This window comes from Perognathus longimembris, chromosome 23, assembly GCF_023159225.1.
Source record: "Perognathus longimembris pacificus isolate PPM17 chromosome 23, ASM2315922v1, whole genome shotgun sequence".
NCBI lineage: Eukaryota > Metazoa > Chordata > Mammalia > Rodentia > Heteromyidae > Perognathus > Perognathus longimembris.
The window spans coordinates 5679484-5696027 of NC_063183.1; the positions used below are offsets into that span (position 1 = coordinate 5679484).

At 55.8% G+C, this 16544-nt stretch overlaps 1 protein-coding gene across 3 annotated transcripts in view; it reads right to left on the reverse strand.

Annotated features, from left to right (window-relative positions):
- Gsg1l (GSG1 like) overlaps nt 1-16544 on the reverse strand; it is an 89834-nt gene that overhangs the window by 49499 nt on the left and 23791 nt on the right. For all 3 annotated transcript variants that reach the window (XM_048332702.1, XM_048332703.1, XM_048332701.1), the window contains exon 2: nt 1266-1313. In XM_048332702.1, the coding sequence (XP_048188659.1) occupies nt 1266-1313 (48 nt within the window). The remainder of the gene's footprint in view (nt 1-1265; nt 1314-16544) is intronic.

A 16544-nucleotide genomic window follows, 5' to 3' on the forward strand; every position in this document is an offset into this window, starting at 1 on the left:
AGTGGACAGGAGAGACGGACAGGAATGAGATGGCCAGGAACGTGGCCAGCCCCTCTCTCCTCCCCTCCCCCGGGGGCTGCTGACATCCCCATCCCCCTGCCACGGATTCTGCCAAGGCCCATGCCATGGAGACAGCGGGCCCCGGGGAGGAGGGGGGATGGCCTGGGCCTCTGACTAGGACGGCCGAGGAGGCAGAGGCAGCATTGGAGGTCAGGAGAGACAGGGAGGCCCCAGAAGTCACCAGGGACTGGACAGGGGGCCTGAGCCAAAGCACGTGGTCTACTCTCCTTGCACATGGCCGTGGTAGGCCCGGGGAAGGATCACAGCCCAAGACTGGACTGGGACCAAAGCATGAGATCCTACCTGAAAAATATTAATAACTTAAGCAGAAAGGGCCAGGGGTGCGGCTCATGTGGTAGAGGGCTTGCCTAGCAGGGGTGAAGCCCTTAGTTCAAACTCCACTCCTACCAGAGAGAGAGAGAGAGAGAGAGAGGAGTGTGTGCCCGAGTGAGAGAGAGCATGCAAGCACACACACACCTCCAGCTTCTACCTGTCCCAAGCGAGGCCATGTTGGGAACTCTGATGAAGGACTCTATGCAGGGATCATGGTGTCCTTAGAGCAGACCTACAACCTTTGTCCTTCCTGCTACACTCGTCCTCTACCCAGCTGCCTGGAATGCAGACGCAATGGCTGGCACCCCAAGCTACCACCTTAGACCATGAAGACGAAGACCGGGGAGGGGGGGGAATAAACCGTGGGAAAGCAGGAATCTGTGCTGGGGAGTCACCCTGAGCAGAGACAAATTAACTGGGGTTGCTGTTACCTGTAGCCTGACGTAATCCTACACTGCCATCGCTACACCCGAGTTGTCAGATCGCACAAGTCGCCGCTGCCTGAGACAGCTTTGGGCTCAGGTCCAGGCACAGGGGGGTGGTCCCGAGCCCTGGCTGCTGGGCCAGCCCAGCAGGGGACCCTCATGGACAACGGCAATCTCGCAGACTGGCCCTGGCTACTCCAGGAGAGACAGTGGGCCATGAGTCCCCCAGCCAGGGAGCCAAACCCTCCCAGAGCCCAGGCCTGGGTGAGGTCCCGGGGGCTGCCCCAAGGCTGGGGGGGGGGGCATGCCAGCCTCCTACCGCCCAAGGCAGGGGGAGCCATGCCAGCCCCTTCTTCCTCTCCACCTGGACCTTTGCCAGGCCCTGAGAGCCATCTGACCTCCAGCCAACCCCCAGATGCGACCCCAGAGGGCGAAGGGCACACTCACCTTTCTCCGACGCCGGGGCCAGGTCAATGAAGCTGCGACAGGTCTCACCTTGGAAGAGAAAAGAATGACCTTCAGAATGAGAGACACAGAGAGAGAGTGCAAGCCTGCACGCACCTCAGGCTTCTGCCTGTCCCCACCCCTAGCCCCCCCCCCACAGCTGCCCTGAGGTCAGCCGGACCCCACAGGCCTCCCCAATGCCAGAATTCCCCAAACCCTGAACCCCAGGAACGGGTGCCAGGGATGTAGCCAGCTGTGATCCCCATGGGAGCCACCATGGTCAGCTCAGCCCACGCGGGCAACACGGGGATTCCAGGGGAAACTGAGGCTGAAGATGGGACATTTCGAGTGTGTGTCCCTTGGGTCCCCACAGCACGGCTCCCCCCAACTCCTCCCCCCACAGATGCTGCCCACTGGCTGCTTTACAAGGCCCCCACCGCTACCGCCACTGCGTCCCTAATGGAAGGCCAGAGCACCTGGCTCTCCAACACTCAGCACACTCTTCTTGACCCCATGGGGGGTGAGGGGTAGGGAGGGCCCAAGGCGCACCCCATTCATTAGGTGGTCTCCGCTTTGGAAAAGCCCAGGCCCTGCACATAGATACCTGGGTCATTTACTACATCTAAATATAAGTAAAGGTGTTTGGTCTTGGTTCCCAACTGGGAACAAGGTGTTTTTTCTTTTCTTTTTTGTGCCAGTCAGTCCTGGGGCTTGAACTCAGGCCCTGGGTGCTGTTCCTGAGCTTCTTTTGCTCAAGGCTAGGGCTCAACCACTTGAGCCACACCTCTACTTCCAGGTATGTTTGTGTTTTTTTTTAAACTGGTTAATGAGAGACAAGAGTCTCACAGACTTCCTGCCCTGGCTGGCTTCAACTGCAATCCTCAGATCTCATCCTCCTGAGTAGCTGGGATACAGGCGTGAGCCACTGGCACCTGCCTGGGAAGAAAAGCTGTGCTGGACCCTATGTCTCACTTTCCCATGGGGAAAGAGCTGTTTGGTCATCCGTGGAGGTCCCTCTACCCCCTCACCATGCAGGAATTTCCCCTGCCGGCTTTCAGCTCTCCCATGGGGGTTCAGGGCATCTTTTGGGACCCTTCTCCCTGGGAGGGTTCTCTGCTACCTTCTGTTGCCGACTGAGTCTCAAAAGCTCAAACTGAGGGCTGGGAATATGGCCTAGTGGCAAGACAGCTTGCCTTGTATACATGAAGCCCTGGGTTCGATTCCCCAGCACCACATATAAATAGAAAATGGCCAGAAGTGGCGCTGTGGCTCAGGTGGCAGAGTGCTAGCCTTGAGCAAAGAGAAGCCAGGGACAGTGCTCAGGCCCTGAGTCCAAGGCCCAGGACTGGCCAAAAAAAAAAAAAAAAAAAAGGTCAAACTGAGTCCAGCTCGGATGTGCATTGGAATCACCCTCCTGATGAGCTGGGAGCGAGGCTCAGGTGGTAGAACACCTGGCTTGGTAACCATCAGGCTCTGAGTTCAAATCTTAGTACTGGGAGAAAAAAATCATTCTTATTAGCTGGGCACTGGTGGCTCACGCCTATAATCCTAGCCACTCAGGAGGCTGAGATCTGAGAATGGCAGTTCAAAGCCAGGCTGGGTAACAAAGTCCAAAAGACATTGGTCTCTAATTAACCACCCAAATGCCAGAAGTAGAGCTGTGGCTCATGTGGTAGAGCGGTACCAGCAGAAAAGAAAAGAAAGGGGTAAGGGGGGGGGAAGGGAAGGGGAAAGGGAGGAAAGGGAAGGGAAGGGAAGGGAAGGAGGGAGGGAAGGAGGGAAGGGAAGGGAATGGAGGGAGGGAGGGAGGAAGGGAAAGGAGGAAGGAAGGAAGGAAGGAAGGAAGGAAGGAAGGAAGGAAGGAAGGAAGGAAGGAAGGAAGGAAGGAAGGCTCTTATTCCCAAGTTGGACCCCAGGGCCCCCTAGGGAGAAGGATGAGGGAGAAACGCTGGGTTCTATCAGAAGTTCTAGAAGTTTCACAAGGCCCTCCGGCTGGAAGCAGTCCTCAGTTGCTGGAGGCTGGCGTTCTCCCCACGGGGAGCACCCCCCCCCCCACGGCCTCTGGAAGCTCCTCACAGGTGCCTTGCTCTGTGACCAGGCCCCGTGGGCCCAGCCTCCACTCAAGGTCACCAGGTGGGGACTAGGAGGAGACCAGCGGCTTCCAGGCCTGTGGGGCGCCGCCGGGGGGCTGGCGCCTGTGTGGATGGATCTGAGCCGACACGGTTACCATCTGGGCCAGCCGGGGCCTGACAGGAAGCAGATGGCAGCCTCCCAGGGGCTCATGCGTGACTCGTTATGGACGGGTGGACGGGAGGAGGGGGAGCCACACCGGTCTGCAGAGGCAGGGCAGGGGCAGGGGGCTGCAAGTCTTGCCTGGGCATCATTCACCTGATCATTAGGGAAGTCCTCTCATAGGAGGTGCTAGAATGTGTCCTTCGCCATGGACTTCGGTTACCAGTGACTCTGTGGGGGCCGGAGGCTTGGCCACAGAGTCATGGCACAGACCAGGAGCTCGCCATCTTCCTCCTCCCCTCCTCAGCCCCTGACCCTCTAAAATGTATCCTAGGACCCGTGGCTCACGCCTGACATCCCAGCAACTCAGGCGGCTGAGAGCTGAGGATGGCAGATCAAAGCCAGCCCAGGCAGGAAAGCCCGTGTGACTCTAATTTCCAATGAACCACCGAAAGAGCCAGACGTGGAGCTGTGGCTCCAAGAATGTTAGCCTTGCGTGAAAAACCCAAGCAAGAGCACAAGGCCCCAAGTTCAAGCCTCAGTACTGGCACAAAAACTGCGAACTTACAACAATGGAAACCAAGCCCAGTAATAAAAGTGTGTGACTACGGCCCTTCTCCCTCGAAGCTGAGAGACAGCCGGCTAGCTCTGAGCTGAGCCGGGACCACAGGAGTGAGAAGCACACATTTCATGACGACATTTCATGAGGCCGCAGCGAGGCTCACGCGTTGAAACTTCGGCTTTAAATGGTTTACTTCTGGAACCTTCGGTGTGTTTGATGACAGCTGACCACTGATGGGCACTGGCACCCACATGCCAAGCTGGCGAAGGATTGAATGGAAGGAGCTCTGAAAATGCCCTCCCCACCTGGGCACCTCGCCCGCACCCCAGGTGAGAGACACACACCCCCCCTCCTCCCAAGCCAGAAGCTGGGAGGGAGCCGTGACTCTGAAGCCTCAACCTGAGCAGGTGGAGGGGACCTGGCACAGCCGCGGGCACCATGGAGGGAGGTGGGCCAGGGCAGGGGCTGGGAGCTGGCACGAGGCGTGCGGAACGCCGCGGGTCAGCCATGTTGCCCTTGGCGCAGACGCCGACGTGCTCGGGGCTTCGTTGGCAGCAGAGCCCAGGCTGTGGGAGGAAGGGACGCGGGGTGCCCAGCATCGTTGGCTGAGCCCCATATCCGGGGTCTGAGGAGCGTGACTTCCTTCCACGCCGCAGCAGATGGTGATGCTGAGGCAGGGGAAGTAGGATGGGGAGGGAGGCAGGAGATGGAGGACACAGGGATGGGGGTCTCTCAAAGTCAGCCAATGTCGGCATCAGCTGAGCGTCTGCCTCGGGCCCAGCCTCTCTAAGTACTGCACAGTGCACTCTGCTAACCTTCACGGCAGCACTCCCATCCTATAGATGGAGAAACTGAGGCACGGGACAATCCAGTCACTCATCTACCACCACGCACAGCTGGCAGATGGCGGGCATAGATCTTTATCCTTGTCACTCCTCTGCAAGCATGTTGGGGAAAAAAAAACAAAAGCACCGTCTACCAGAGACAGTCGCTCACATCTATAATCCCAGCCAGTAAGGAAGTGGTGATCCAGAAAAATTTCAGTTTGAAGCCAATCTGGGGGGGCTGGGGGGGGAGAAGATAAGCAAGGCCTCGTCTCAAATAAGTTATGCCTGGTGAGGTGCAGCATCCCTATCATCCAGCGACGTGGAAGGTATTAAATGGGAAGTTCCCAGTTTGAGGCCAACGCCAGGCAAATACATAAGACCCTAAATGAAAAACAATGGAAGCTGAGTGGTCCGGAGGTATGGGTCTAGTAGTAGAGCACCTGCCTACCAAGCACAAAGCCCTGAGTTCAAACCCCAATACTGCCGAGACAAAAGTCACACACAAAGAAGGGGACCCCCAGCAGCCTTCTTGAAGCAGCTGCATTTTGAGACACCAGCCTGGGCTCGGGGTGGGTCTGAGGCTGAGTTGTTCTGAGAACCAGGCCTCGGAAGGAGCCAGGCCTCTGGGTGGGCACAGGGTCCGTTTTCCTCGAGTGGGAGTGGAAGTCACTGGAACTAGCCTGGAGGGCAGATGACCTACAACGAGCAACAACTCCAACTGCCTGGCAAGGGAGAAGGTTCACACGCCTTCTCCCGATGGGCTCGCGGAGGGCAGGGAATGGAGAGAGGAGGCGATGGCAGCCCATCTCCCGTGAAGATCTGCTCGCGGCCCCGGCTGGTGGAGTCTTGGCAAGACCTTCTCCGGAATTCTCCAGAGGCCTCTGCCAGTTCAACTGACAGAGCGGCAGATGGCCCACACTTATCTGCTGATGATATTTTGATTTATTTATCTCCTACAGATGGTCCCAGGCCTTGGTTTCTGGCAGGAGGCCCGGCCTGCGGGTCAGCTTTCTGGGGACCATGGCTTCTACAAGTGGATGAGGAGCTGACGACTTAAGGCCCTGCCTGGTAGAGTGACAGGTGCCTCCAGGGGCCCCAGCACACGCGATTGGCTCTTGCTCCTGTGACTGACGTGTGGCACTTCCTGGGGCGGGCTACTGTGGAAGGAAGAGGACCTGCCTTTTCTTTCATCTTCCTCCTGGGGTGCAAAGCTCCAAGGCCCTTGAGCCTGGTCCCCAAATCACTCCATGGCGGGAGTAGGGAGGGGACTGGTACCCACCATTGAAGCATTACAATAGGCCAGAAATCACGTTCTATGCTTGGTAGACACAGCTGGGGCTGTTTGTTACAGCAGCAGGTACTGGCCTACGCACACAGAGGCAGCTGAGGTGGGTGGGGGAGGGATGAAGGAAGGCTGTACACATGAAGGACTGAGGACCTGACGTGGCTGCAGCAGGCATTCACCGTCATCATTGCCAGCATCTTTTAGGGAAGCTTGATAAATAAAGGATAACATGGTGTTTTTGTTTTTGTTTCTCATATTACCCATATGTTGGGTAAAGCAAAGCCAGTCTCTTGTCTTAATATCGTAGTTCTATTTATATCTGCCTTTTATTCTCATAAATCCCTCCTGGCTTCTTCCAGATCACTCCCCAAATATGTGATTTTGAAGATGTTAAGGAGAGAGGAACTACAGGTGCTAGGCAGGCACTCTTTGAGCCATGCCACCAATCCTTTGGTTCTTTTTCAGATAGGGTCTTACATATATTTGCCCAAGGTCAGCCTCACACTGTGGTCCTCCTGGCTATTCCTCCAGCACAGCTGGCGTGAGAGGCCATCCCTGGCTTATCTAAAAAGGGGTGGTCATTCTGAGATGTGATATTAGTCTGAAGCTGAGACTCAGAGCCTTGCCTTGCTTCTGGAAGACTCAGAGGGGGACGAAGGTTTCCCTTTCCTGAGCCCGTAACAGCTCCATGGCTGTGGCTTTCCTGTGCACCAGGCACTGTGAAAGGACGGCGTGAGTTCTCACCAACCTATCTTGATCTCATCTTACAGGTGAAGACTTGGAAGCCCCAGGAAGGTGAGGACCTCAAACACAATGAGGTGGACCCGGGCACCCCAAACTCCAGAGCGCCCCCCCCACCCCCGCCGCCTCTCACCAAGTTCAGAGACACGGAACTTGTGAGAAGGACTTGGTTCATTCTGTTGGAGCCCAGAAGCTGCAGCAGCACTGAGTCTGCCAAAACCAAAGAGCCCCCCCCCCAGGTCCCCTCTCTGTCCCCTCTGTGGGGGCTTCTGGAACTCCCAGCAGTGAAAGGATTTAAGAAAGACTTGGGGCTGGGTGCCACTGGCTCGCCACTGTCAACCGAGTGACTTGGCTCCTAGTCCCTCCATCTAGAGGATCAAGGCCCAAATGCAGCCTGGGCAGAAAAGTCTACAAAACTGTCATCTCTTGGACTTTTGACTCAGCCAGTAAAAAGCTAGGCTGGAGGCATGGCTTGAGTAGTAGAGCACCAGCTATGAGCAAGAAAGCTAAGCAAGAGTGTAAGGAGTGGAGTTCAAGCCGGAAAAGGAGGAGGAGGAAGGAAGAAGGAAAAGGAAGAAGGAAGAAGGAGGAGGAAGAGAAGGGGATGGAGGAAGAGGAGGAAGAGGAAGAAGGGAAGGAGGAAGAGGAGGAGGAAAAGAAGGGGGAAGAGGAAGAGGAGGATGAAGAGAAGGAGGAGGAGGAGGGGGAGGAAGAAGAGGAGGAGAAGATGACAATGAAGATGACTTGCCACTCCACATGGAAATGTCAACCAGATACTGGGGCTGCAGGCCAGGCCGGGCTGCCTGCCCCACAGTTTCCTAGGATTCCTGAGGGCTGTGGTGTTGAATCACACTGAGTGATTGTTCCTCCAAATTCCCTCCCAACCCTCAGATTCTTCTAATAGGAAATTCCAGTTGTATGCCCACCTGTTCTTAATGTTTGCCAAATACTGATCACCTACTTCAAAAAGAAAGAAAAGGTCAGGTGCTAGTGGCTCATGCCCATCATCCTAGCTACTCAGGAGGCTGAGATCTGAGGACTGCAGTTCAAAGCCAGCCTGGGTAGGAAACTGTGAGATTCTTATCTCCAGTTAACCACTAGAAAACAAGAAGTGGAGCTGTTGCTTAAAGTGGTAGAGGGAAGGGACAGCGCCTAGGCCCCAAGTTCAAGTCCCATGACTGACCAAAAGAAAAGAAAGAAAAAAGAAAAGGGGCAGGTACAGGGGTGGGGGTACCAGGGTATAGAGTGGGGCTCGGAAAGGGACAAGGAGGAGAAATAATACAAGGAGATAGGCCACGGATCTAGTTGTCATCAGATTAGGATTGTTTTAATCTGCTGCTTACATACACATGTGTGTGTGTATGTAAAAATTTCTTCTATTTCAGGTACACCATATTGGTTTTTCCATTTCTAATTGTGATCTCAGGCTTCCCTTTTCCATTCGTTTACGGAAGGAAAATGTGAGCTGAATCAGAACAAGACAGTCACAGCAGAGGGGACTGAGGTGAGAGAAATTCTGTAGGAACAAACGGAGTCCGAGACACAGAAGAATTCTGCGCGGCCTGCCCCACGCCAGCCACCTCCCGCCATGCCACGCCACGCCTCACCCACACCCGGAAGCCCCTTCTCTTCACAACCCTTAGGAACGGCATTGTCTGAGTTTGTGCAGGGTACAGCCTGTGTGAATGTACCCGGCACCCATGGATGATTTTTAGAGTTACAAATATCCCCAACATATGAGGGAAAAAGAGTTAATCCCCTGACCAGCCGCCCTGCAATTAGCAGCCAACATTTTCCTCACTGGAAGTGATGCTATTTGCTAATCTTCCCACAGGATCCCCAAAGGCTCGGGGGACCAGCAGACAGGCCAGGCAGCAGGGATACCCCAATTCTTTCTCAATAGGGAGAGCAGAGGCACCGGGCCTCTTCCTGAAGAGAGGCATGGAAGAGACCAGCCAGGCTGCGGGCAGGTGAGCGGCAAGTTCAAGTTCAAAAGCAGCAGTTCTCAGACACAATAGCACTCCAGGGTGCAGTGCCCCAACCCTGTTCTAGTAACAAGCTTGCAACGTGGGGGGGGGGCGGGGAAGCCATGGGAGGAGATCAGAGGGCTAAGAGGGGAAAGACCACAGCGAGGAAGGTCCCCACAGAAATGCCACCACACAGGGACATGGGAGGAGTGACGGTCACAGAAACATGGAGACCCAGGAGCTCAGGGCCCACACAGACACTTCACCAACGCCACAGACGGGCTGACACAGTCTTCATTAAAGATCGCAACAGCCAGGCATGGCAGCTCACTCCTGTCATCCCAGCTACTCAGGGGGGAGACTGAGATCTGAGTATCCAGGTTCAAAGCCAGCCCACGGCAGGAAAGTCGGTGCGACTCTTCATCTCCACTGAATCACCACAAAGCCAGAAGTGGAGCTAAAGTAGTAGAGTGCTACAGCCTTGAGCCAAAAAGCTAAGGACAGCGCCCAGGCCCTGAGTTCAAGCCCCAGTACCCACACCACACACACACACACACACACACACACACACACGCACACACACACACACCTGCCCTGCTGTCCACACAGGCTCCTAGCCCCCACCTCTGCCTCAGCCTCCAGCCTCCCTCCCACAGGGGCCCTGGCAGAGTCCAGGCCCTGAGTTCAGTCCAGGCTCCTTCCCTCATCCCAGCTGCCACACCCGCCGAGGCCCCCCAGATCCCACACTGCAAGGATGTGGACTCTGGGGACTCCCCTGACCTGTGGACACAGCAGCGTGAGGTCACCAGCACCCTGACAGAGTCCCTGTGTGGCAAGGCACAGGACGTGGCCATTCTCCAGGGAGGTCTTGTCCATTAAGCACGCACCAGGCCGTCTCTCCCCACCCAGATTAATCCTCGCACAGAATGTCATAGAGAAAATCCACGCGTGCGACAGCCCCTGCCCGCCCACCAGCCACGGGCTCTGATTCTCCACGATGCGCACACTGCACCGACTCCTTGCTGCGGCTGTAACAAGATGCCGCGCTCACCGTGGCTTAGGCAGGCCTGGAATCCTACAGGCATGAAGGTCCTGTCTCACTTTCTCTCAGGGTGTGTGCGTGCGTGTGTGTGTGTGTGTGTGTGTGTGTGTGCGTGTGTGTGTGTGTTACCTGTCTTTGGGGAAGCACAGAAATGGAGGGACAATGGGTGAACAAATGCAGCAGTGGTACTCACTAGACACGAGGTTGAAAATGAACTTTATAATTCGCAGTGGTTGTGGTAGGGACTAGAGGGAACAACTAGGAGAGAGGGAAGCGGTGACACTGTCCAAAAAGAAATGTAGTCATTGCCTGACTTACGTAACCCCTCTTTACGGCACTTTCATGATAACAATTTTTAAAATAATACATGTAAGAATTTTTTCAACCCAAGATTCATTTTTTTCTCTTATTTATTGTCAAAGTGATGTACAGAGAGGTTACAGTTTCATACGTTAGGCCTTGGGTACATTTCCTGTACTGTTTATTACCTCCTCCCTCACTACCCCCCTCCCCCTCCTCCTTTCTCTCTCCCCCCATGAGTTGTTCAGTTGGTTTGCACCAAACCGTTTTGCAAGTATTGCTTTTGTAGTCGTTTGTCCTTTTATCCTCTGTCTCTTGATTTTGATATTCCCTTTCACTTCCCTAGTTCTAATACCAGTACACACGGTTTCCAATGTACTCAGATAGGATACAGTGATCATGCGGGTACAACCACAGGAAAGGGATACAAGAGGATCATCAAATATGTATGAATATACATATATATATGCCTCTATATGACTCAGTCTATGTGTCTATCTCTGTATCTCTATCTCTATATGTATGTCTCTCCCTCTGTCTGTCTGTCTGTCTCTGTCTGTCTCACTCTCTGGCTATTCATAGAAGACTCTACTCCAGACTCACATGATTAGGTTGAGTTGATTATATAATTATGATAACCCAAGATGAGCTCATTTCAAATCCCCTAGTGCAATCACATCTTAAAGAAAATAAAGTAAAATGCACCCCCTTCGCCCACCTTTACCCCCCACCAACAAAGCGCCATCAACACCAGACCTCAGGACCCAAAACGTTCTTCCTCATACAGCGCCTCCTCAATCCTGACCTGAGGTGGGAGCTGGGCACCTATCTGCTGATCAGGCCAGCAAGCCCTCCCACCTGGTGTTCACCGACCTCCTGTGTGCCAGGGCCTTTCCTGGGCTCTGGGTGCTCTGTGCCCTCCTTTAATCTTTCCCCAAGACACACGGCTGGGTGGTGGGACTGGCTGTGTTACAGGGTCCCGGCTGGGACCACTGTGTACCCACCCACCTCCAACAGGAAGTGAGGCCCGGCCCTTCTACGCCCACCCTATTGGCCAGACGAGTCACGTGACCGACCCAGCTGCAAAGGAAGCGGGAAAGGCACCGGGTGGAGGTGGTGGGGAGGAGTTTAAGAGCTCCCGGCTCCTAAAATGTCTGGCCATCAAGGCAGTTAATTACGATCTCCCTTATCTGACAGTTTGAAGAAAGGGGGATCTTGAGAAACAGAGGCTTTGCCTGAGTGTGTGTGTGTGCGTGCACGTGCGTATGTGTGTGCATGCACGTGTGTGTGTGTGCTTGTCCCTGTTTGTGTGGCAGGAAGGCACCTGTATTGGGATGAGGCATGACCTCTACACAAGCATCATAGGGGAGCTAGCCTCGAGTCTCCCCATCTCAGCTCGCCACACATCCAAATGGTGACACAAGGCAGTGGTCCTGTGCTAACTCTCCTCTCCAGACTACTGCAAGAGGAGAAACAAGATCTATTTTCCCTTTTATTTTAAAAGCAAGCATCAGAAGAAGCCTGAACAAAACCAATAACTTGCAGGACCAGCAGCTCCCTAAGCTTCCCACAGCCGTTCTTAGAGTGTCACTTCTGGGGTTTATTTCACAGTTGTTTACTGTCTGGAAAGAAATATGGCTTCTGCCAGCCTTCCTTCTTCCCTCCTCCCTGTAGCCTGCCCTCCACGGTTGGTCCTTTGGCTCTTTGCCTGGTCATGCAAGATACAAACGTCCCCCACGGCCTCCCCTCCAGGGGCCCTGCCCGGCATCCCCGCAGACATGGCCCTCCCTCCCCCACCCTCCGCCAGCCACCCACCCCAGCAGGGCCACAGAGGCAGGGCCCTTGCTGGGACTTCTCCCTTCTCCAGAGCAGGTTTTCTCAGGCTGACCCGGGGCTTTCTGCTTTCCCTTCCTCCGTGGGCCTCGTGTCACCTGTCTCCCCTCCACGGTAGATCAGAAAGGGAGATGAAGTTTGCAGAACTCTGATTCCTCACAGCCCGGTTCTGGGATTCATTCGCGTCCTCCTTGACACACACACACACACACACACACACACACACACACACACACACACATACACCGTCTGTACAGCTAAGTCCAAGTCACCATCGCTTTTCCAAGAAGGAGAAGAAGGCACCATCCATGCCAGCCCGGGCTCTTTCCTCCCCACGGCCTGTGACGTCAGCCTGCTGAGGCACAGCGTGCATGCCCACGTGCGAGCACGCGCGCGTGTGTGCCCACGAGACACCCCAGGTTTGTCAGCCGCCGGCGCTCAGCTTGGCAGCAGGGGCGTCTCTTGACAGCCGAGCCACGTCAGGGAGCTACTGTAAGACGACACCTGAGCACAGGCGCCGTGTTAGAGCGCGGCGTGCAGCAGGGAGGACAGGCGGGAGGCGGCTCCGTCTCCTCTTCTGCTTCACCGAGACAAGAAGCCCTTCTCCCAGCCAGAGCCCCGAGTGGGGGGAATCTAAACCAAAGCCGTTGTCCCCCTGGTGGACCGTAGGACGAGGAAGGCTTCCTGGAGGTCGCCAACCCCACAGGCTCCGTCCGGTCTTGTGGGTGGTGTGGCTATCCGCCTAGCAGGGGCCTAAAGGTGGGCCTGGCAGCTCCGAGTCTCCTCTGCTCCCCTGCCCACCTCCTGCAGCCCGGTGCCACCTGTCACTCAGCCACCTTCAGATCTGTCCTCACAGCCACACAGACGCACAGCCGCCGCCGTGAGCAGGAGCAGGAGCCCCAGCTGACGCGACACCCGCCACCCCCTCACCTCAGCTCGGGGTGCAATCCAGCCACAAGTCGTCATTAAGCACCTACTAAGTGCCAGGTTCTATCCCAGGACTGCAAACTCGGGCGGGGGGGGGGGGGGGAGGAAGAGGAGTTGTTTTCATTGTAGCACAGATAATAAATAAACACCCATGGTGATATACATGGATAAATTGAACAGGAGGTTGTGGGGGCAAAATGGAACCTGGGGCCGTCTACGATGGGGCTGATCAAGGCTTTTTCTTCTCTGCTAGAGGAACATTCCAGCCAAATCCAAAGAGGACAGGCCAGCCTCAGGAAGATCAAAGGGGAGAGAGTATTCTAGACAGAGTTCCTATCACATCCCAAGGTCCTGGGTCAGGGGTGAGCTTGGTATGCCAGAGGAAGAGCAGAGCACCTGAGCCTGAGTGGGAAGCAGGCTGAGTTACAGTGGGGGGACAGGAAGTCTGGGGGAGTACTCAGACCTTGGGGGGGGGGAGGGACAGGTGAAAGGTGCTATACAGAGCTAGCTCTGGCAAGCCACGGGAGGGATCCAAGCAGAGGAACTTTGCAATCCATTTGCATTTGGAAGATCTGCCTGAGGAGGCTGGGTGTTTGCAAAAGACTGAGCTACCTGGGCGTATCATGGTGCAAGAGAATCTCTAGCTAAATCCAACAGCAGGAACCGCAGGGAGAGGGGTCCATCTGGAGCTGGGCTGCCTCTCTGCCTCTCCCCCCCCACCCCCGCCGCCTCGCTCTTTTTCTCTGACAGTGCTGAGACCCCTCTTCTCAGCTCCTCTGAGCTCAGCCTCTCCAGCTCTGCCCTGTTCCCAGCCGCAGAGTCCTGCCAGGCTTTCAAAGTTCTCCAAAATCCCAAGACATGGAAGCGATTGGCCCAGCTCATATCACACGTCCAGGTCTAGTAGCCAACCAGCATTGTTGGAAAAAGCCTGGCAACCTGGGAAAACATGGCTGCCATGGTGTCTGCAGCTGGAGAAACCCTCAGAGAAGAAGGTCTGGAGCTGAGTGGATCCCCCAACCTGTCACCCTCTGCTGCTCCCCCAAACCCCCAAGGGCAGCCTTTGTTGATGTCTCCCTCCGTTCCGGTCTTCCCCTCACTTGGCCCAGAAGTGGTGTAGGGCCTGGCCAAGGCCATAGAGTTCCTTGGGGCCTGGGACCTGGGGAGACTCCTTTGGGGCAACAGGCACCCCAAAGACAGATAATAGAGGGGAAAGATCAAGTGCATACGATGGTGGCTGGGGCAGGGGATGGGTGGGAAGGCCACTCCGCAGACCTGAAAACGCGATGACACTGGCAGAGCACGGGAATGGTGGGCCAGCGAGGCCCCAGGCCCTGTGTGCAGGTAGAAAGTGGAGGGGCCTGTCACAGGTGTGGGGTGGGAGTCTGGGCCTGGGCCTCCCGCAGAGACCTGCTTGCTTTGAGGGAGGAAACAGCAGCGTGCACCCCCAGGAACCAAATTCCACCAACACACGACACAAAAGACCCAGGGGCCCCAGGAAGGAAGGCAGGCAGCCTGCCAGCAGCCCCTGGATCTGAGCTGTGTAGGCAGGTCCTGGACCACCACCACCTGAAGACCTGTGAGGGAAAGGAAAAGGAGGAAGGGGAGGTAGGAAGTAGAGGAGGGCGGAAAAGGAGCCAGGAAAGGGAAAGGGAAGGCAGGGAGCGGGGAAGGGAACAGAATGAAGAGGAAGAGGAGAAAGAACCTGAGAGGACCAATCACCTGCTCCCAGAGTGGTGAATCAGCTAGCATGGCCGCCCCTGTGGTCTGGGCAGGCCTGATATTCATTCCCAGGGCCTGCAGGGGCCGAGGCCCAGTGGCACTGTGGCTTTTGAACAGAGCAGCAGCCTAGAGCTGGAAATGTGGCCCAGTGGTAGAGCGTTTGCCTAGCATGCATGAAGCCCTGGGTTTGATTCCTCAGTACCACACACACAGAAAAAGCCTGAAGTGGTGCTGTGGCTCAAGTGGTAGAGTGATAGCCTTGAGCAAAAAGAAGCTCGGGGACAGTGCCAGGCCCTGAGTTCAAAAAGAAAGAAAGAAAGAAAAGCAGTATCCAAGCAGTATCCCACCCTGCTGGGGTGGGTGGCTGGCGGAGGGTGGGGGAGGGAGGGCCATGTCTGCGGGGATGTCGGGCAGGGCCCCTGGAGGGGAGGCCGTGGGGGACGTTTGTATCTTGCATGACCAGGCAAAGAGCCAAAGGACCAACCGTGGAGGCAGGGGTCCTGGTGCCAGGCTTCTCCATGTGGCAGTGCCAGGCCTGGCACCTGGGCCTCATGCCCACCACGAGCCTCACTGCTTCCCCGTCCTGACTGGTCTCAAGCCCTGCCCCTCGGGCCTCAGCTCCTGAGTAGCTAGGATGCCAGGCGAGAGCCACCGGGCCTCGGGTGGGGTTGACTCTCTTGGTTTGTCTTCTTGTTCAAATTCAATCAAGAGCTGTCCCTTTGGCCCCACATGTCCCTCCTGCCCCTTTCTGCCTCAGGGGCGGCCTGGGCTGTGGAAGGGACCATCTTGGTGTGGGGCCGAGACGATGGCCTGGCTGGGATGTTCTGCACACTGAGGTCTGTAAACAGAGACAGACCCAGATTCCACTTAGAGACACAAATCCCCAGGGCCCTGTGGCCTGAGGCGGGGGCTCGGGGTCCATCCTGGCTCGGGGCTCATCTGTCATGTCATCTGTCACACAACCAACATGGCCACTCCCAGCACCCCCCCACCCCCTACCCCCGCCTCTGAGTCTCCAAGGTCACCGCCTCCCCCAGGCAGCCATCCTCCACACACATACACCCCACCCCTCCAGGCTGAGTCAGACACCATTCCCCTGCCTCCCACCACCCCTGAAGCAGACCCTATTAATATCCCTCACGCCTGCTCTAGCGATGTGAAGCTCTGAAAGCCAGAGATGCTCTGGGAGGTGGGCAGGCTGAAGATGGGTGGCCAAGCTCTTGTTGTGTGACCTAAAGCCAGCTGCTCCACCTCTCTGAGCTTTAAAGACCCTCATCTGTAAAGCGGTGACAAGACTGATTAAGCCTCCGACAGGTACCAGGCTGGGCTCAGCTTTCTGCTGGGTGTTGGGCAGGAAACACACACCTGAGAGGGACCTGAAAGAAAATCTCAGGTTGAAGAAATTGTGCAGGGCTGACCCGAGCCAGCCGGGAGGGGTGGGTGGTTAGAGAAGGTTCCTTTGAGAAGGTAAATTGGTAAAGAGACAGAAAATAGGAGAGAAGTGCTATGGAGCAGATGGGGAGCAGAGAAAGCACGTGTAAAGGAGCTGAGGCAGGGAGAGAGGTTCCTCTCTGAAGCCCAGTGATGTTCCGGAGCAGAACCACTGCATCTCTGGGTCTCCAAGGCCCGGTGCGTGGCCCAGAAACCATTTTTGTTCAGTCACCCAAAAGTAGCTAAGGAGGACCCTCTGTCCTGACTCTCCACAAGCATGAACCAAAATTAACCTTTCCTCTTCATAGGTTAATTCAGTCAAGTGTTCCGTTACAGTACCAGGAAGCTAACACAGCTGGGAAACACAAACCCTTACACACACACACACACACACACACACACACGCACACACACAC